This window comes from Leptinotarsa decemlineata, unplaced genomic scaffold (assembly GCF_025532065.1).
Source record: "Leptinotarsa decemlineata unplaced genomic scaffold, Ldec_3_MD MMD2_tig00000008_RagTag_RagTag, whole genome shotgun sequence".
In the NCBI taxonomy this organism is placed as follows: domain Eukaryota; kingdom Metazoa; phylum Arthropoda; class Insecta; order Coleoptera; family Chrysomelidae; genus Leptinotarsa; species Leptinotarsa decemlineata.
The window spans coordinates 13950897-13973426 of record NW_027412537.1 but is presented as its reverse complement, the minus strand read 5'-3'; the positions used below and the strand labels follow the sequence as shown (position 1 = coordinate 13973426).

Sequence of the window (22530 nt, the reverse complement as noted above, 5' to 3'; positions counted from 1 at the left end):
TGGCTGAATACGTTGTAGGGCAACATGTATGCGGCTTCCTTGAATTTTCTCCTAAACCAATGTTCCTCTCTGTGCAAGATCTCAGCTTGGGACCACTCGATGTTGTGTTGATGGGTCCAAACATGGTCTGCTATTCCTGATTTGCTGGTTTCCCCTCGCTGTGTGTGTTTCTTGTGCTCGGCAATGCGAACATTCAATAACAATCGAAACGTCATGAACTAACGTGACTTGGAATCTCTCCACTTTTTATTTTTATTTTCTTTTTTCATTTCTTTATTTTTATTTATTCAATTGTTCTATTTTTACTTGTATTTTATTTCACTATTATTTCATTTCAGGTTTATTTTGGTTAATATAATTGTTATTTTCAGCTATTCATTTTCAATTCTTTTTTTTATAGTTGTTTCAGGGATTTGAAATCATTTTATATAGTAGACAATGGAAGTCCGAACTAGTGAAATTCATCATGAAACATTGTCAATCACCTTCAAACATTACTCTAATAATTATTACTTGACAAGTAGCGATAGCTAATATGTGTGAATTTGTATCTCGAATTTTTTTAACAAAGCTTTGTCAATAAGATGTTAATCTTCAGACAATAAAGCATATTTTGACTTTGACCCAAACCTGTGTTATTCAGTTACTTTCATTTCGGTTTCCTAACCGCGACTTTTCGATTTCATTAGTTTGTCGACAAATATCGAATGCACATTATAATGAAACATTTGTATTTGTATTCTTTCGTTTCCCCCACTGCCGGACATTTTGTCCGTCGATTCATCGCCTTTGATAAAGCCTACCGCAGTCGTAAACGAAATCTCTGGCATAAAAAACCTGCAGATCACGGCCTGTACATCTGAAAAATACAATTACACCCCGTCCCCTTTGAATTATTGAATATTTTGCTCCATTATCGACTAATTCAACCCCAATGCATGACCCAGCGACTCCAACACCATCCAAGCGGAACAACCGGCTCCAATTAATTGAATTCCGCGGTTAGAAAAAACCGAAAATGATGCCAACATCGAAAAAATAGCGTCCTCCAGTCGCCGCCGAATCCACAATGCCCGAAAGCGAAAATCGTAAATAACGTCTCTAAAATGGCGCAGTACTAATTACGAAACTGTGTATACCATAAATTATGAACGGGCCGGATGTGCGCCGTGACGTCACACGGGGTTGCAGGGGGTAAGTTTGGATGGTACGAGTGTGTGTTGGTTCGCGTACTTACCTACATGTGTGAAGGCGGATGTGGAGCACATATGCCGTCGAGTCGAACCTTCCGGTCACCTACGCTTCGCGTTATTTTCCTACTCGTTTAGGTAGTTTCATCGAGAAGAGGTAGACTAAACTTATGAAAATTGTTGAGGTTTCTCACGGAAGGTTAACAGAATTTTGCAAACTTCTTGATACATGTCTGAAACAAAATTTCTTCAAATATAATAATAATTTTTATCTACAAAACTTAGGTCTCCCTATGAGCTTACCATTGAGTCCCATTTTGGCGTACAATTTCATGGACACACTAGAAAATACTCGCAATCTTAATAACCCCCTTTCTCTGAAACATATTTTGCTTTGGTTCAGATATCTTCATGACGTACTGGTTGGTTTTGATGGTTCAAACAGACGAATTTACAAAATAATTATTATGTTCCTTATATATAGAAAGAGAACTACAAAGCAAAGAAATACTTACCTATGTTATGATTATGAAGTTTCAGAATCCATTGACTCGTCCGAAGAGGAATCCCCAGCCACACTTAAATCTATTATTATTTGGTCGAAAACAGTGTCTACCATCCCGTCCAATGACCACCTTTTCTCTTCTTCCTTGATCACCTGGGCTACAGCATTAGCCCAATCTTCTTTTCGTATCCATTCCATTGCGAGTTCTCTAATAAACGTTGGACATCAGAAACTTTGTATGTCACGTTTTCACGAGCTACGTAACCCTGAGTTTGAGCCCAGATTAATTCTATCAAGTTTAACTCGCAATGGTAAGGAGGAAGTTTCAAAATGGTGATGCCTTCAGCACGAGCTATTGTATCCACCACATGCTGGCGATATCTGTCACGATGCTGTTTAATGACACTCATAAGTTGACATTCCTTTTTGTCCTAACCAACTTTGCATGTCTGCTTTTCTGGTGGTCATAGTTGGCAGCTGTTCTACTAATCGGCTGTGATAAAAAGCGTTATCCATTACTATTACCGAATTTGACTCGACTCGTGAAAGAAGGGATTCAAACCATCCTTCAAAGCGTTGGGCGTCCATGTCTTCGTGATAATCCCCCGGTGTTTTGGATGAAAAAATTAGTGCACTATCCTCTAAAAAGCCACTCTGGCTACCTGTATGGGCGACAATTAGTCGTTGCCCTTCACCCGTTGGTCCGCGTAACCCTGTTGATAAACCGTCCACAAATGCTTGACGATAACTAGTTACAGTAGTATCTTGCCAGATGTTAGATACTGTGTGACCAGCATTCACCCACCTTTCGTCCAGATAATAAATCTTTTTGTGAGCAGAACGCATTTTTCTAATAGAGCGAAGATATCTCCGTCGCCATGAGACTTTATCTTCTCTTTCTATTAAGACGATTTACGGGATCGTTTGGCATATATACATGTTTCAAATCTTCTTTTATTATTTTCCTTAACTTCTCTTTGATTCTTTCAGTCCACTTCCAGATAAGTTATCCGCTTTCAGGTCTATGGTATGCAGAGCTTTCGCAATCTCTCTACCTGAAGAGAATTTCTAAGATGAACTAAAAATAATTATGCAAATTGCAGTAAAACATCGAATTTCTCTAATAGAAAAGATAATACCAGGGGTAAAACTCACAAAACACTTATGAGTAAATTATACCCAAACTGTTGAGAACACAATATAGTTAAGTATAGTAGCATCAACCACTCAGGTAAACTTTCAGAAATAATTCAAAATTACTTCTCTAAATACAAAATATCAACAGCTTTCATAAGTAATAATAATTTAGGCAGAAGTCTGTTTGATGCAAAACCCAAACGAGATAGAATGAAAAAATGAGGTATATATAGAATATAGTGTGGCGAATGCTCTGCAGTATATACAGTATATACAGGCCAAACCGGTAGAAAATCCTACACATATGTAATGAAGGAAAAAAATGAATTTGTTAGAAACCATGGAAATTAACAAATCAATTAAAAGCCATAAATATATACCCCTAAACGAGCAACTCGATTTATGTAGGTCTCCACTCTTGAATTTATAAGTTTAAAGACCCCTATAATCTTCAATGTTGAATTTTAAAGTTGGCACCCTGATTAGTTCAACTACCTGTCCTTACATCTAACCTGAAAATTTCCGATATAACCGGGTTTTCAAACTTCAAATTTCATTTTTATACTTGATAATGGAGTTTAACCCGGAACCGGTCGTATAAATAAAATTAACTAGTGGTAATTAGACAAAAGTGTTTTTATTCATTTCTTTAAAGTTTACAGAGTTCATTGAAGCAGTTTTATTCATTTTGTTGTACTAGTTCAAGAGTACTCACTGAATTTCAAACTTTTTACAAATTACACCTGACGATTTGATCTTCATAAACTTTATTTTCAAAAAAAACACGACGTGTTTCGCTATTACCGTCGCTTTTTCTTAGTGAAAAACATACTTAAATCTTCTATTACTCTAACTTTTATATACCCTACATAATCACTAGTGAGAACTATTTACGCAGGTACTTACTCGGTCATAATTACCTAGATTATCTACTCAACTTTTATATACCTCAGTTATATCCTCAACTATGATTACCTACATCATATTATATCAATTCTACACCAATAGTGATATGTCTATAAAGATTAGGTATAATCGAAGTGAACGAGTTTTATTAGCACTCTCAAAGGCCAAAAAAACTAATACATAGAAATTAAACGGCTGCGAACTACTGGTTCGCGTTGGATAATTTTTACTAACCGAGTTTTATGATTGGATGAAGAGTGATAAAATCAAATTTGAAAGTCATGTTACGGAGACAAATAGAAATTGGGGAATGCAGAGATGGTTACCGCCGTCGTGCCATGAATGTTCAGTTCAGGAACTGATTGCGATTTGAGTGTTGAAATTCGATATTGGTGCAGTTATAATTACTTAAAATTTTTGTTATATGTTTAAAATGTGGCGTCCTTGGACAAGTACTAATAGTAATAACGAGTGTGATAACAACGCAGACTTTTTCCAGTGTAGTGATTCCAATAGCGATGGTGAAAAATACGAAAAAGAGATACCAGTGAATAAGATTTGGATGCATTTGAATATGGAAACACACAGCTGTTACAAAAGCAATGAGATTCCTACAACTGAAATCATAAGGAAGAAATTGAATACTTCCGGCCATATCGTGAGCTGCTGTGACAAAACTCTTCAGAATTGAATAAAGAAACTAGGATTTAGATTTAAAATAATAAACAAACGTCAAGCAGTTATGGAAAGCAGAAGAATAGTGGAATTGCTTAACAAATACTCAGAACAAATAACAAAATATAGACAAGAACAACGGCAAATTTTCTATTTGGACGAAACTTGGTATGACACTCACGATACAGTTACGAAAGGGTGGACTGATGGTTCGAGAATGTGTACGCCTAACATACCTGCAAACAAAGGATTGCGACTAATCAGTGTGAATTGAGGAGGAATTGAAGGATAGGTTCCGAATTTTTTGAAATTATGTGGAAAAAATTTGAAGACTGCAATATTGACTATCACAAGAACCTGGAACCTAATATTTTCGAGGAATAGTTTAAAAACACATTGATCCCAAATTTGGATGCGAATAATGTAATAGTTCTTGACAACGCTTCCTATCATCAGAAATTCTCGAGCGCGTCAGATTAAGGTAGGGTGAGTTAATTACATGCTAAAAAGTGTTTATTCCAGTAATCTGACAATTTGAGAGTGACGTAAAGAAAGGGAAGGACAGCAAAGTTGTAAAAAAATAACGTCATTTCGACATTTTCGAGCGTAGCTAATTTTTATTTTGGGGGAAATAATTCAAGGATAACAAAAATATATAATCTGACGATTTTCGCAACCCGAAATAACAAAAATTCGTCGATAAAGTTTAATGCGTGCAGCTGTGTGATACCTATATTTCCCTCTCCGCGTTTCTATTCCTTTTTCACTTTTTCTCTATCTATTAGTCTCTCACTGCGTCCCCACTCTGTATTCTGTTGCCATGACGCCATCACAGCTGATCACACAGAGTCGTTCGTGATGAAAACGAAGATGATGATTAATTGATCAATTGATTACAAAAAATTATTTTTGAGCATATTTTTTTAATTATTTTTTTATAAATACAAGTATTCTATTCAAAAAACATAAACTTATTTATTTGCATGCTATTTCCTGAGCTTTTCAATTAATTAAGTTCAATGATTAAAAAAAATTGATTTTTTTGTCAGATCAGGCGAATCCCTCTAGATAATCGTCAGATTATGAGATAGCACGTCTAGAACATGAAGATGAACCATATATATCTTAATCTGACGCGCTTGAGTATTTCAAAATGGCGAATTTTTTTTGCACTTTATAATAATGGCCGCGAGTTTGCGTCAGATCGAAATCGTCAGATTATTGAATGAGAGCTTTTCTTTGGTGCACTTAACACCCCCTTAGAAAATCTGACGCGCTCGAATTATTTTTTTTCTTTTCACTTTAAACCCTTACGTACAACCACCCGCATCATGCGAACGATCAGGTTAACATGCGAACATTATTAAAAATACGTAGGACATTGATTCTATCAATATCTGACGCGCTCGAGAATGTCCGTGCAACAGTATTCAAAAATCTATAGCCGCTTCCCCCACCGATGAAAAGGTATATATTATATAACATTTTTTTCTTCTTATCATCTAAGCTTTGCAACCTAATATGTCTCAATGGCGCTCGAGTTAATCCCCATTTTGCATCGTGGGCTCCCCTACTATTAGAGTAGGCACAAAATTGCATGTTACCTGAAGAAATTTACGTAATTATGAAATGGCCTAATAAAACAATTGGCTGCGTGCGTCAAAATTCAACGCTTACAGACACTACTCTCAGGCCTACCCCCAACAACCCTGTACACCCTCCATAAACATGCATTAAGTGATTTCCTCCGTTCTTAAAATAAACCGATTTTTTGCAGCTCGTTCCGATATGGAAAAAATTCAAATGAGCGGCAGCCCTTCGTGAATGAAACGGGCCACAAAAAACGCTACCTTATTCGGAAATAAGGTCTCGCTTCACCCAGTATGGCATGTTTTATTTCGTAGTAGGCTAGATCGGTTCGAACAGCTGCAATCCGACGAGAAGCAACAACATTGGGCACGTTCAATTTATTTCGGTAATATACTCATTTTTTACTTTGAGGTGTGTAATTAGTTGAAAACCTTACTGGAAACAGTATTCGGGAAGACTGATTACCAGAATGGATTTAACATACGCGCAAGGTCTTGTTAGATTACATAAATTATTTTTTACACATAGACGCCATCTGTCGACTGTCTGGTTATTACGTGCAATGAGGAATATTGTTTAAATTTCATGGCGAGTTAATTTCGGACCGACAGCAGTAATATTTCAATTGTTCCACTTTCGATTTTTAAAATTTGTAAGTCATGATTTTAATCTGATTTTTCAGACCATTTTCGATTTATTGCTCTTCCTTTAATTAAGATTTCGTTGATTGCGCTCACTAACAATTGAGACTTCCTGAACCCAACCAAAGAAGAACATATTTTTTTAAATCAGAATAATTTAGGACTAATTTTAGACTTCTGTTACCCTCATCAGCGATATTCCAAATGTTCTGCTAGCTCAACCATTAAGTTGACAGAATTGAACCGAAATCCTACATTTTCAAGACATATATCAGAAGGTTCTTCAGTCCTTTACTCTTTCAATCTGCTCCATAAGACTCATTTTAATTTACTATATAATTTCAGGCTCATTTTAGACTCCTATTAGCTCTCTCAGCGATATTCCAATCATTGTTTTTTAAATCAGAGGGTTCTGCTAGCACAACCATTAAGTTGGCAGAATTAAACCAAAATCCTTCACTTTTTGGAAATTGCTCCTTTTGACTCGTTTTAATTCACTTCATTACCCCACTAAACAATTTTTGCATGATTTCAGGCTCATTTTAGACTCCTACCACCCCTGTCAGCGATATTCCAAATGTTAAATCAAAGGGTACTTATGGTATTTATGTTGACAGAATCCAAATGAAATCCTTCACTTGAAGGGTTCTTCTAGCTTAACCATTAAGGTGACAGAATTAAACCAAAATTCTCCACTTTTTGGAAATTGCGAATTTGCTCCTTCTGGCTCATTTTCAAGACATATTTCAGACTTTCTTTACCCCTGTCAGCGATATTCCAAATGTTAAATGAGAGGATTATGCTAAATCAATCATTAAGTTGGCAGAATCAAACCGAAATCCTTTACTCTTTACTTTTTGGAAATTGCGAATTTGCTCCTTCTGGCTCATTTTCAAGACATATTTCAGACTTTTTTTACCCCTGTCAGCGATATTCCAATAATAGTTTTTCAAATCAGAGGGTTCTGCTAGCTTAACCATTAAGTTTTAAGTACTACTATAAGAATGTTTTGTGGAAGCAATAAACCAAATAATACATTTCAGATCCCTAAGTTGTTAAGAGTCCCTATTATTGTTTTTTTTTTAAATTCTGAATTATAGGCATATTCCATAATGTTAAGCTTTTGTGAGGTTAACTGGTAGAACAAATCAGTAATTTTGAATTATTGATTTGAACTTCGTCTTTGACGTCAGACCTAGGATCATTAATGTTCCAAATGTAAAAAAATCTATATATATCCTGGATTGACAGAATGAAGACACATTATTATTATTATTATTCTATTGTAGAATAAAATTACTACATTCCCGGACCCATTCAGATTGCAAAATATACAGAGATAGGTGTAAGAAAACAAAATATATTAGCCGCTTATGTTTTGTTCCATCACAAATGATAGCTTTGTTCACAAATCCTCTCAAAATCCGAATTAAGCCCCGTTGAACAATTAATTAAGTCATAAACAAAGATTTTGGTCCTTAAAACGCGTATATCCCATGGCTTAGCACGACGTTAATTATGTTATTACCTTTTCTCACTGAGCTTTAGGAAAGCTTTACGGGGATCTTGAATTACATTAAACTGTTATAAATACTGTTCGAAGGTTTTCAAGCCAAAATCTTTTGGGAAAATAAATATAGCGGCCGAGTCCAGAAATAGTACGGAGAAAGTAATTGCGATTCCGACAAAAGGACGAAAATAGAAGTTAGTGTAACACATTTTTAAGTTCAAGGTCAGCTCGAATGACTGGGGCTATTGTGTTTTGTTGTTATTCCATTGCGCGTTGGTTACGATGAATCGGAAAACTAGAATAAGTGAACATTTGATAAAGAATGGTAATGAAGTCGCTGGTATTCGATGACTAAGAGCGTCAATTAATATTGCATGAATTTATACAGTGTCAATGTAAAAATTTTCTACGCTTATAAGCTTATCCATAGAAACTTGTGTAAACATCGACATGACACCGTTTCGAAGATTATTTGGAAAGAACGGTTTTGGATTTGGATAATAATAATAATAATGATAACAATTAGTTGCAGAACAAATTTGCTGCAACAAATATGCTTGCCGTTCCAATCTTACTCTGCTCTTTAGGAGTAGTGAAGTGGACTCGGGAGGACCTGCATCAACTCGACGTAAAAACCCGATAGGAGTTTGCATCCCCAATCGTCCACGATTGTACTTCCCTCGACAACAGGGAGGCCGTGGACTTTTGAGTTTGGAGTGTCCACTCTAGGCTATATCCAGTACCAGAATGGTACTGGATATAGCCTGTAAAGTCATCAGGAGTTCGGATCCCCTTCTCTGCATGGTCCATGACCATGAAAGAGCAGAAATTGGAGCATTTCTCTTTAGGGCAACCGCCCGAGCAGCTGATGAACGAGGTGACCACAACTCTGTCACCGAGTTGGAATCCGTTCAGCAAAAAACTCATACAAAAGCCGCAGAGATCACCTCACTTCTGCGGAAACACAAGGATAAGTCAATACATGGGGTCTTCTTCAAAAGCATTGAACATCTTGGCTTATCAAAGCGCCTTACTTTCGCTTTCCTCAGGTCGAGTGGGCTGAAGTCGGAAACTGTGGGGTTCATCATGGTTTGCCAGGATGATGTCTTCAACAACTTGGTCTACCGCAGTCGCGTGATGGGTCAGGACCTGCCGCGAAGCGCCTGAGACCCTAATGCATTTGCTATCAGTATGTCCAGCATATGCGGCACTCTCACGGTATTGACGAGACACCAGTGTTGCCCTGCGCTCCGGGGGATATTGAATCCGTTGTGGGGAGCGACAAGTGCCGAATTTATGGGAACTACTCGTCCCCCACCCTCAGGCTCATACAAGCTAATAAGCCTGATGTAGTTCTTGTCGACCACCACAGTAAGACGATATATGTCGTGGAGTTTTCAGCTCCTGGCAAATTTTTGGGGTTAGTGTTAGTGTTTGCAAGGTATGTTTATGGCGGGGCCCTGCTTTAGGCTTATGCCTCTTCAAGGTTACAGTTATCTATCTTATGATCTATGTTAGTATTGTGTTAGTTTTTCCTTTGTTTGTTCGTTCGGGTGTCCTGGTCCATAGTAGTGGGTCGTTGTTTGGGGGGTGTTGGTTCGTGATGCGCCTGGGTGGTGTGATCGATAGTTCATGATGTTCTTCAGGGTATTCCAGGGCGTGGATTTTCCGCTATCTGATAGCCAATGGATTTTTCTCTAGGATGTATTGGATCTGTTCTGAAGGGTCTTCCAGCAGCCCCAGGAGTCTGGCTGGGGGGAACGGGAACTTTTTCCTTGGTATCCTTTTGGCGCCTCCACGGGACCTCCATGGGGAACTCAGGGGTCTTGGGAGAGATATCTGAATGGAAGGCTGTGGATATTTCTTAGGATTATTCTCTCGGTTCTTAGTATACGTAGGATTTGATTCTGGGAGAGGGTGCAGAAAAGCGCGGCTTTATGGTCTACGATAGGACTTATGAAGGTTTTGAAGGTGTGTAAGAGAATACCCCGGGTTTAGCTAAAGGTTCTCTGGGGTCCTTAGCTGACCTTTGACTTTCTCTGATAGTTTTCGTTGGCCTCATCATGTACGAATCAGATGTAGCCTAACATGCCCTCAAAAAAGGCACCCGAATTATCTTATTTGAAGATACATAACAACTTGGTATAACTCTAAATTACTATCCACGAAAATATAGAGATGCAAAAGAAATTCGAAAAAATAGGGATGATTTCAATAGAAAGGAAGAGGCATTGAACATTAGTTAAATCTGGCTACCTGTCCTTAATTATTTCTACACAAACAAGGTCATTTAATCCAAAGAAAAACAAAGCCACGCCTGGCTATGATATTATGAGAAAATCCTACATATCATTATTCATTATTCATTTGTTGAAGGCACTTTTCCGCAACTTTCCAACTAAGCAAAGTCATCCCAATATTTCAACAAAGACACAGACAGACACCTAATAGAAAATTATAGACCAATAACAATGCTCTCCTCATTTTCAAAAATATTTAAATATACAGTTTGAGAACGTCTCGTGAAATTTGTAGAATTTCTCCTTCCATATTCAACAAGTCCTGTTGGGGTTTTCTAGTGACTGAAGGAGGGCATTTGACTGCGTCAAATATTCGATATTCTCCTAGTAGTTAAATTATATGCTCATAGAATTCGCGGATTTACATTAAAATGGGTTAAATCATTCATTTCTAATCGATAACAATGTGCCAGTAACATCAGAATGCCAGTAACATATATAATACAAAAATGTCTGAACAACCTCGTATTGATATAGGAGTTCCGCAGGGATCCGTCTTAGGACCGATATTGTTTCTGCTCTATACCAATGAATCAGAAGAAATTGCAGAGAGTGCTACCTTCGTAAAGTATGCGGATGACACATCGATGATTATCAGTGAGAAAACTGTTGAGAAATTATTTGAGTTATGTAATAAACATTTTAGTAATATGTGTTCATGAAAATGAATTCAACCTTACTGGAGAATGTAGTGTCAATAACGTTTTTGGTGGTCTCTACTGATATATCTTACCATTGTAATTTCGTAGTCAGAGACTTAAGAACTGTATACAAGTCTACCACGCTCAAGTCTAATCACGTCTCAGATATAATATCTGTTTATGGGGTGCATCAGAAAAGGATTTTTCGTGTCATGGCCAATGCCACCACTATAAACTCATACAGAAATGTTTTCAAAACAGACAAAATCTTGATTTTGTGTAGTTAGTTCGTTTTCAAAGTAAGTGTACATATTTTCAATAATAGAAACACCTCAATTTCGACGTGTGATGCACTGCTTGGAACATTTGGTGTAGTAATGAATATTACTGGAGCTCTATTCCAACAAGTGATCTTCTACAAGAGGAAGATAAAACTGTTTTCTAATCCACCTGCAAATTACAAATAAAACAGATGCTACAAATGCAATACGCATATATATATATATATATATATATATATATATATATATATATATATATATATATATATATATATATATATACATACGGCTCGAAACCCAAAGAAGGCTCAGGATGTGGAGTTTACTCCAGATCCCTAAGCCTAAGGATTAAGTGGGGAATGGGAAAAAATACCAGCGTGTTCCAAACAGAACTGGCTGGTATCTCAATCGCCACAAAAGAAATGACCAGGAAAGGAATTTCTGGCAAAAACATAACAATCTGCACTGATAGCAGACAAGCCCTATCAGCTTTGAACAGACAACGTGTTATCTCAGGGCTAGTACTAGAGTCCCACCAAGATTTACCCAAAGCCTCAGTAGATAATAAGGAAGCGGCTGGACTAAGAATTTTAGGACCCAGTGGCATCTACGGCCTGATGACTTCGACAATTGCGGAACCAGCCAAACGTCACACCCAATCTCTAAAGAGATGGAATCAAAGGACTGGGAAGCTGGCGCTGAAGAAATATGTGTCGATGACCAGGAAAAACCTATCCTTCACAGTAAAGTTTCTGACTGACCACTGTCAACTAAGGAGACATCTCTATATATTATGGGGCTAGTGGAAATACCTCTATGAAACTGTCAGGCTTGTCCAATGCGAGTGTCCAGAGTTATCATCAATAAGAGAGGGTGTGTTTGGCTAGTCTTGGCCTACACCTTCCTGGAAGAAACAGGATGGACGATGACCTAGGACAACAACTCCTTGGGAGGATGTACAATGGGTCGAATGTGGCTTTAGTACTGTGGGCCTACACGTACCTTCCCTACTCTACAGATACAGATACGTTTTAGTGTTGGGATAGAACTGCAGTAATATCCTTTACCCTAATTTCGAACTCATCAGTACATAATTTTAATACAAGGCAAGATAAAAACCTTCATGTTCCTTCTTTTAGGTTTGACATTTGTTGGTCTTGGCACCAACTAGGCTTGATAATTTATAACAAATAATCTATTGAAATGGAAACTTTGAGGCTGATAAGGTTTTAGTGTGTTTAAAAACTGTTTTCAATTGAGAATAATGTATATCGGTCGACCTAATATTACTCACCCTAACTTTGTGCTTATTTCATTGTTTTAGGTAAGTATTTATTCCAAATTCATAACTGACAGTTTCTATTTGTACCATGTACATCCTGGAAAAAAATGAACTATTATTGTTATACTATGAACCGCAAAAGAGAAGCACATCATCGGACCAACCCTCTTGAGAAATTCATTGAGATATCAAGTGCGGATATGTAAAGAGGGGTTAAAGCGAGAGGGTTACCCCCTCGTTTTCAGGTGTATGTAGGTCAGAGGCGGTTTTTGGGGGAATGCAAAGTACCCCGCCGATTATTTAACGCATCGAGAGGGGAAATCTTGATATTTTGACGGGACACTTTCAACCTGTTACTCTATTTGTTCGGGTAGGTGTTGCGTTATTTTGCAGACCCTCTTTCAAGGGTTAATTTGTGTGTGGGGTCGTGTGTAGCTCGAGATATAAGTTAGGGGTTAATGATTTCCACGTTCGACTCACTCGTGACTTGTTGAGTTGATCTTTTGTTGCAAAATTTCTTTATTGTATACTGAGAACTTGCCACAAATGAGCTTGTAGGATTTTGCATGAGTTGGTACAATGACATCTTGAGATTGATGGCTACCTAATATTGATTCCAATAATTCTATAACAAATTACACTTCCCAAACCGCATCTAGTTTTCAGTATGACTGTCGGGTTTCTATTAAGAGTATGATTTTATTTGGCATTTCATTGCCAATTCTCTTCATCTTTTTTTTGTTTCAATTCCGAAAATTACTAATGAATATAAGAGTATTCTGATATAAGTTCTTAGGTCTTTATGCAGATGAGTTTTTCACCTGTGTATTATCCTAAATGATAATAATGATTATAATGATATTTATTTGCCATTTGCGATACATAGTGTATACAGTGCGGTCCATATGTATGGAATAAATTCATTTTTAGCGTTATTATGTACTATGTGAAAACAACCTGAAACAGGTCGATTTTTATTCTTAAATTGACAATTTACAGTATGAAAATATTTTCCCCCTCCAGCACCCCTTCTGAATAATAAGCACCCCCTCGAAAACTTTAAATAGCAAAGGGGGTCGTGTGGCACTTTGTTGGAAATGGATTTTAGTCCTCTGTTCAGCAATATAAAGTTTTTTGAGTTTGGTGCAATCATAACTGAGAAAATTGATTTTTAGGATGTAATATTTTGATAATGTCTCTAGGTATCACAAAACTTTGCGTAGAATGAAGATAATAATGCCACATAATATTTAGAATGTATTTTTCAATGTACTTCACAATTAAATTAAATATTCAAAATGACCACCATTAACTTCTTGACAATAACCGAGGCGATTTTGGAATTCTCGTAGAACATTTTGTATGACTTCGGGGGTTATTTTGTTAATTTCTTCCGTTATCCTAACTTTTAAATCAGCAATATTGTTTGGTCTATTGAAATATACTGACCCCATAAGAAATAATTGAGAGGAGTCAAATTGGGGGATCTAGCCGGCCATTCGATCGTTCCACGTCTTTCAATCCACCTATTGGGAAAAACCTCGTTTAAATAATTTCTAACTGTACGTACAAAATGCGGTGGAGCTCCGTCTTGTTGGTAGTAAATAGTTCGATCTATCCCATTTGGATGATTAACATCAGGAAAATGTATTTGTAATGTAGGCACTAAAAAGTTAATCAAAAAATCTAGATAAACCCCACCATTAACAGGGCCAATAATTTTATTGTTAATGATTCCAGCCCAAACGTTGACTTTTTTAGTATATTGAGTGTGAGTCGCACACATCCATTGAGGATTTTCTCTGTTCCAATATCTACAGTTCTGTCTGTTTACTGTTCCGTTTAAATGAAACGTCGCTTCATCAGAAAACACTATTTGGTTTATGAACTGCAAATCTGCGTTCATTCTGTCCATCATCATTTCACAGAATTCTTGCCTTCTATCAGGATTATCTTCATTTAACTCCTGAACCAACTGAACTTTGTGAGGGTAGTATTTTTCTTCATACAAAACTCTCAAAATAGATGATTTACTTACGTCATTGTCGGCAGCAAGTTCTCGAGTTGTCTTATTTATGCGGATTTTCCTCAATCTCTAGAAGTACATCTAACTTTTTTCATCAGTAAATTGAACATTTCTACATGGTTTTCCAATATTTTTTACATGTCCAGTTTCACGAAACTTTTTTCAATTTTGTTAACTGTAGACTGCGACACGTGTTGACCAGGGTATTTATTATTAAAAATTTCACAAACCTCATTTTGAGTTCTTGTTTTATTACCACAACCAATCATAATTAAAATGTCTATTCTTTGAGTCTCGGACAAATGAGCCATAATTAAATTTAATACGCCCACAAATATTATACTGAACATTTTGAACGTTTAATTTAATTGTAAAAATTAATTTTCTCAGTTATGATTGCACCAAACTTAAAAAACTTTATATTGCTGAACAGAAGGGGTGCTTATAATTCAGAAGGGGTGCTGGAGGGGGCCTGCTGAAGGCCGTAAAAATAATTTTCCAAAATTTGATAAAGAGGTAATAGAGCTATTCAAAGAAGAAGTATCTAATATTACGGAAGAAGACTTGCAGAAAAGGATTAAAAAAGTAATTTCAGTTGAAAAAAAAAAAGATTATATGGAGATTGGACACTTCCATATCAATGGTGGAAATAAATGCATTATTGATTTAAATGACGACAGAGATAGTGAACCAGGCACACTAGGCATCTTCTAGGCACTGCAAACTGCAGTTTGAGGAGTGGCTAGAAGATGACAGTACGACCAGCTATATATATATATATATATATATATATATATATATATATATATATATATATATATATAAAATCTAGAAAGGTTAATGCAGTCAAGCTGCTGGAAAATAATTCCATTTATTTTTTTATATATATATATATATATATATATATATATATATATATATATAAAGTTGAGAATCTTAGCGACTGGAGAAATGTACAGTAAAATGGAATAACAGGATCTCTTAGTCAAAAAATCAAAACTCTGCTTTACTTTGCCAAGCTTTTGCTTCTTAGTGGGAAGCTTCTTCAGAACCTATAATTTATTGAGTTGTGGGTTTTTTTGCCAATGAATAAAATTACAAATGATACTTTTTTCTTGAATTGGTTGAAATTAATGAGTCTTCTAATTGTATGAAAAAGAGAACTGACATTGATAATCTCAGCAGTATATACAGTAACGTACTTGAACTACACCAAAAATCATAATGATAATAATGTAAATTGTATCAATCAACTTTCCCTTTATAGTCAAAGATTATCAAATCATTGTGACTATTGAAAAATGATATTTATGTGAAGGTATGACATTTGTCAAACCAAGAAAATCCATTAATGTTTAATTTTTTTTCGTCGATTTATATGTTCAATTCATTCTTTTTTACTCATTTTTACTGTGAGTATGATTTGTAATTTTATTCATTGGCAAAAAACCCACAACTCAATAAATTATAGGCCCTGAAGAAGCTTCCCACTAGAAGCAAAAGCTTGGCAAAGTAAAGCAGAGTTTTAATTATATTCTTATATAATCAGAAATGATTATTGAATAAGAAAATTACTTAGCTCCCTAACTATATTATTAAAGAGGAACTGTTGAAAGGTAGGTTGCACTATATCGTTTACTTGAACTATACCTGAGAATGGCTAGACGCAATGGAGACGAGATCGAGCATCTGGTCGCAATAAATCGATAGAGGCCCATCGAAAGACATCTCTCAATGGACACGTAACACCCGAATCGGCGACACTTTCACGAATCGCCCACATCTAAATACCAACAAAACACTCTCGGCTCCCCCTGCCAGGTCGGCCCGACAAAGATTAACCCTTCGAATCTCGCTGGACACCTGCCGACTTGGTCGCGTGCCGATCTGGCACGTGGGTGGAGAAAGACGAGGGGGCCGCTCTTCTTCGGAGAAGTGCCGCCGAAGGGAAGCCCAAGATAGGCCCGTGACCTCATGAATGGGACGATTATTCGGCGAAATATATTCTTGGGGGATTTATGAGTTCGGGGGTTCTTCGGGGTGACGATCTTAGGTCTTCAAATAGACATAGACATAGATATACTTTATTTGACTACGTTTATGTAATTTACATTTGTAGCGAGTCATATAACAAAAATTGTATTTGAAAATTAATTGCATTTGTATTTCCAGAAAGAAAAAGAAAAATCATGAAGTCAATCAGAAGCACTGTATATACAGCATGAACAATCAAACTCAACAAAACATTAATAACTTTATTTCTGACCGGGATATTATAAGCTTATATCGTCATAGTTACGCTATCAATAAAGAGGGTCATTACTCCCTTGGGACATTATAGATTTTATAATTCCCTCTACCTTTCACAAGTAAAAATAAATAGAAATGAAAACTGAACCATATTTTATTTATTCACGTCATTACAAATAATAAATGTACAATTTTGAAATGTTCCCTGAAAATTACTTCCGCCACTGGAAACAATTTCTTCTTTTGTATGGCTGGAGCTTCTGTTCACTACAGTCGAGGTACCTGCCTCTTCTGATGACAAAGTAGACAACATACGCGCCGTTTTATTTCTCAATTCGATGCTATCCTCCAAATACCCCTCCGCCACCGTGGAACTTCTCCAACCTCCGTGTCTTTTTAAGTTAGTCATAGTTGCTCCTGCATTGGCTAGAGCAGTAGCAGAAGTGCGACGAAGGCAATGTCCCGTATAGGAAGATGAGTTTGGCAATCCTAAATACATTGCGATTTTGCTGGGGATTTTCCCAAACATGTTTTTTCCAATTGGCTGAGATGTACATTTATTTTGTCGGAAGCTCAAAAAAAATCGTTCAATACCTTTAGGACGCAAAGACATATAAAATCTTAATAAAGGCAAAGCGGAGAACTCTTTTTCATCCACAACTGTAAATTTCTTCGATACACCAGTTTTACTTTCTGGTACGTTCACTACCATAACGGAATCCCGGTCCTCTATATCCGATATCTTCATATTCAAAAGTTCCTGACTTCTGCATCCTCCAAAATAACCCATAATCAAAACAACCTATAACAAAAAAAAGGAAATAAATACACACAAAAAGGAAAATAAGAAAAAAATTACCTTATGCAATAAATGAATATCATTAGGAGCGTCCCTTAGGAATCTGATAACATCTTTAGGAGATAAAACAGCAGACTTTTTCGGCTTATAACTCTTACTCTTCCGTTTCAAAAAAGCTGGTAGTTCATTGAACTTGGTGATATCTCGTTTCTCATGTATAGTCACCATCGATTTTAGCATTGACCATTTAGTCCATAAAGAATTCGGACTATACGTTTCTGACTGAAACGAATAAAAACAATTACTACCAAATCTACCGAAAAACATAGAAAATTCCTTACCAGTTCTTGAAAATATGCCAGAAATACAGTTTCAGTGACATGTTTTGGCATAACATTTTTCCGTGTCAGCCAGTCCAGATATATCTTGTATTCTTTTTGGTATACGGCTTCACTTTTCGATGGAATTAATGATTCTCTTGCTTGTTCAGCTTTTTTCAAAATATCCTCCATTATATTTGAAGTAGAAAACACGTTTTCACCGCAAACACAGCTTGATAACAAAGTTCTGTTTATAAACAAGTAACATAGCAACAACCTAGCAACAAGAAAACTCTACTATAATCAACGGTACCTGATTCAAATATACCGGGAAGGTAATGAATTGGTACATTTTTCCGTTTCAAAAATGAACAAAATTTTATTGAAATCGGTCAGAAATAAAATTATCTTTGTACCACGGGAATTAATGAGCCTTAATAACCTCAGGCAATTGCTGTCCCTCGGGCCAGAGGCCCTCGGGACGCAAACTTTGCCATCGGTAATTAAGGCCCTCCTAATAACCTTGATACATAAATAACTATAAATACGATTGAAGATATATTAAATAAACTAAATATTTGAATGTTTGTTTGAAGGTGATTGACAATGTTTTGTGATGAATTTCACTAGTTCGGACTTCCATTGTCTATTATATAAAATGATTTGAAATCCCTGAAACAAGTAAAAAAGAATAATTAAAAAGAATAGTTGAAAATAACAATTATATTGAGCAACAATAAACCTGAAATGAAATGATAGTGAAATAACCTACAAGTAAAAATATAATAATTGAATAAATAAAAATTAAAGGAATGCAAAAAGAAAATAATAAAAAGTAAAAAATAAAAAAAGTGTAGAGATTCCAAGTCACGTTAGTTCACGACGTTTCGATTGTTGGTATCTACAATCGTCTTCGGGTGATGACTCATCACCCGAAGACGATTGTAGATACCAACAATCGAAACGTCGTGAACTAACGTGACTTGGAATCTCTACACTTTTTATTTTTTACTTTTTATTATTTTCTCTTTGCATTCCTTTAATTTTTATTTATTCAATTATTATATTTTTACTTGTAGGTTATTTCACTATCATTTCATTTCAGGTTTATTGTTGCTTAAATATTTGAACATTCTCATGCGAATGGTTGTTGTTGGCTGTTGATATTTTCAAATTTCACGTTGACGTTTTGGAATTATTTTCAACAGCTCCTAAAACGACTATTTCTTCCAACTCCTTTCAAACTGACCACCATCAATTATGTTGTGTCGCAATCTTGCGAAAATGTCTTTAAAAGGTTGCCTTCTCTCTGGATACCTCTCGTGATACAAATTGCTCGCTGCTTCTGCATTTTCATAATTAGCATACTTCATTGCGAATGGTTACATAAAACGGCCCAAGCGAAGCTCTCTGGCTCACAGAGAGAGGCTTGTCTGGCTATCAGTGGTACCATCAGTACCACACCGTCAGCGGCCATGGGAGATCCTTCTAGATCTACCTCCTCTCCACATTTTTCTGGAGAGAGAGGCTAGATGGACTGCAGGCAGACTTGTGCACTTGCCAATGGGGAATGTTCCTCCTGACGAAAATCAAGTAGTTTTCATAAAAGAGCTCGAAAACAACGCATTTTAAAGTTATCATTTCAACCTTTTTCTTTAAAAAATTATTTAAATACTTAAAAAAGAGGAATGAAATAATGCATTCAACATTTAAAGGGATTCGTTTCTATTTCACCATTTGGCAACATCGGTTATAAATAATATTACTGGAGTTTTTTCCCAACACCAAATCGTTATTTTTAACACCTCGACACGTGTTTCGATCACCAAGTGATCGAAACACGTGTCGAGGTGTTAAAAATAACGATTTGGTGTTGGGAAAAAACTCCAGTAATATTCATTACTACACCAAAGGTTCCAAATAGTGCATCATAAGAACATCGGTTATAGCTGATAAAGGACAATGAATCTGTTACCTGTACCAGACAAACAAAGATGACATATTTCAGAGGCGTGCTGTTCTGTTTACTTATGTTCCGAGTTCCGAGACATTCTGTGACATATGACCTAACCTATCTTCCTCTATATAAATAAATAACAAAACAACTGTTGTGTGACTTGTGGAGGTGGTATTGAACTATAATTTATATTTTGCCTCAATTGTTGTTGTTCGTTTTTTTTTAAGTGGAATATCTAGCCTAACCTATCATTGCGAATGTGTTTGAAAATTGATCAAAAACCAGTAACTGAAGAGCGTTTTCACCGCTGAAATCAAAATTTGATAGCTACCAAAGCCTACGTGATGAAAGTGTGTGTTTTAAAGACTACATGAAAAAACCTAAAAGCGCTGTATTTCAAAGATGACTCCAACAAAACATCAAATGCCAATTTGGCTCACTCTGTACATTAAGAATAATACATTTTTCTTTAAGGAAAAGTACATTTGCTAATTCGTTTTACCGTTGAGAAAACCGAAGTAGCCATTTTAATTTACACCAAGCATAATTTTCACTAATATTCTGATGTCACACAATAACATTGATCAATTAACAAATTTAAGTAACAAGGCATCTAATGAAATAGAAAGGTATAGCTTTGAGAATGGCCTCAGCCTGAATAAAAAAAAAACAATTATGTCCGTTTCTTGCCAAAAAACATGAATCCAAATTATGACCTATACTCAACCTTATCTGGTAAATCTATACAATCCATGGAAACCATCAAATTCTTAGGTGTTACTTTGGATAGTAAGCTAACATGGGAAGCACACATAAATACTGTATGTTCGAAACTAAGCACTACATGCTATATAATAAAAAATCTGCGAGATACTGTACCAGCAGACATCTTGAGACTATGTTATTTTGGGATGGTACAGTCTACTCTACAATATGGCGTGATCGTCTGGGGGTCGTCTTGTCACTTTGAAAGGGCATTTGTATCTCAAAAAAGGATAATAAGAACGATTTGTCATGCTCATCCAACCGCAACAAGTAAACCTTTATTCCAGAATCTCCAAATACTAACCCTTCCATGTTTATATATTCTTGAACTGATTATGTACATAAAACGTAACCAAAAAGAACTAATGAGGAATGAAGACACTCATATGTATAATACCAGGAATAAAGAAAAACTTCGACAACCCTATTCAAGGTTATCAGTCTGTGAAAATTCACCAAAGCATATTGGTATCAAGTGTTTCAATAAAATAAGAGATTTGATAGATGTGAATCAGAATGACATTCTATTCAAAAATAAATTGAAAAACTTTCTTCTTGAAAAAATATTTTATAATGTTGAAGACTTTCATAATTCGTGATTTCTCATAATTGTAAGACTGACTATTGTATGAACAATTTTTCTGGTTTGTTTGCGATTAACAACTTATTTGAAGATTACCTTCTTTTCTTTCTTGACTAGTCTGATAAGTGTTATGTATGTGTATGTATAATGCCTTGTATAACCTTTGATTGATGAATAAATTCTATTATTATTATTATGAAATAGCTACTTGAAAATGGTTTATCACTGCGCTGTTTAGGAAAACAGGCTAGAGTAGCTAAATTATCTGCTGAATAACTTCTCATGGCTAAACCTTCCGATGGGAAGTCGATGGAAATATTTTGTTTGCCTTCAAAACTTTCTGTTGGAGGAATCCTCTTTAAATGTATTACTGAAATTGAGAAAAACTTATGGATCGATAAATATTTTATAATTTTTTTTTTGTTTTCGCAATTCGATGACGTTAGTTTTCCATCTCCATGAAATCCAGGCATTGGGAAAGACGAATAAGGTTACCATTGGATAGCCACAGAAGTTGATTTCAGCAGATGGCCGAAACACCTTAAAGATCTTGACCAAAACTCTCGTGCTCTTTCTCTGTCATTCAATTTTCATCAAGACTTCCTGTAAATCTTCCCAAAGATATCTGAGTGATTCCTGGATATTTCCATGCACATGCTCCATAGGTGGTGATATTTGGATTTGACTGGATTTGTATTACAAACTACAAAGTCTTCTAATACATACTCAACAGTTGTATGATGTATGATTTTATTCACGCCTTTATCAATAGAATCAAGTTGATTTGAAAGGGTTATATTTTTAGGAGTGATTAATTTTTGGGAAAGAAAGTTTTTGGCTTTCTACTATCAGATGGAGTAGTAGAAAGCCAAAAACTTTCTTTCCCAATATTCAAGTTCAAATGAATATATACTACTGTTAGGTTTTTAGGTTAATTTTTTGTCAAACTGTGTGAAATGATTTTATCAAACTTCAAATTGTTGTTTCCAACATTGATTTGGTTTCTAATATAACAATTCACTACCATTTTTGGCTTCTGAATGAGGAAAATCCACTTTCGTTAGTGTTTTCTTTTTTCACACCATAGATAAATATCTTTTTCGTTTTAAAATGACATTTTCATATTTTATTGTGATTGTTTTCAGATATCTATTATTCTAACGTGTAACTGA

At 35.8% G+C, this 22530-nt stretch overlaps 2 protein-coding genes across 4 annotated transcripts in view; one reads left to right on the top strand and one right to left on the bottom strand.

Moving 5' to 3' along the window:
* The window catches only part of Tet (Ten-Eleven Translocation (TET) family protein), a 108104-nt gene that overhangs the window by 39775 nt on the left and 45799 nt on the right, over positions 1–22530 (top strand). The gene's annotated exons all lie outside the window — the stretch shown is intronic.
* On the bottom strand, positions 17071–18509 carry LOC141480731 (uncharacterized). Its single transcript, XM_074171120.1, has 3 exons — positions 18075–18509; positions 17794–18015; positions 17071–17736 (listed from the first exon to the last, which is right to left on the bottom strand). The coding sequence occupies exons 1-3, from the start codon at positions 18243–18245 to the stop codon at positions 17089–17091; spliced, it is 1041 nt and encodes a 346-aa protein (XP_074027221.1). The 5' UTR covers positions 18246–18509; the 3' UTR covers positions 17071–17088.

Bases quoted from the DNA above. Each gene is read 5' to 3' on its own strand.
- LOC141480731 (XM_074171120.1), bottom strand. From the start codon at position 18,245: ATGGAGGATATTTTGAAAAAAGCTGAACAAGCAAGAGAATCATTAATT. The intron at 18,016-18,074 runs GTAAGGAATTTT...TATTCGTTTCAG, and splicing joins TGGCATATTTTCAAGAACTG to TCAGAAACGTATAGTCCGAA. The intron at 17,737-17,793 runs GTAATTTTTTTC...TTTTTGTTATAG, and splicing joins ATATTCATTTATTGCATAAG to GTTGTTTTGATTATGGGTTA.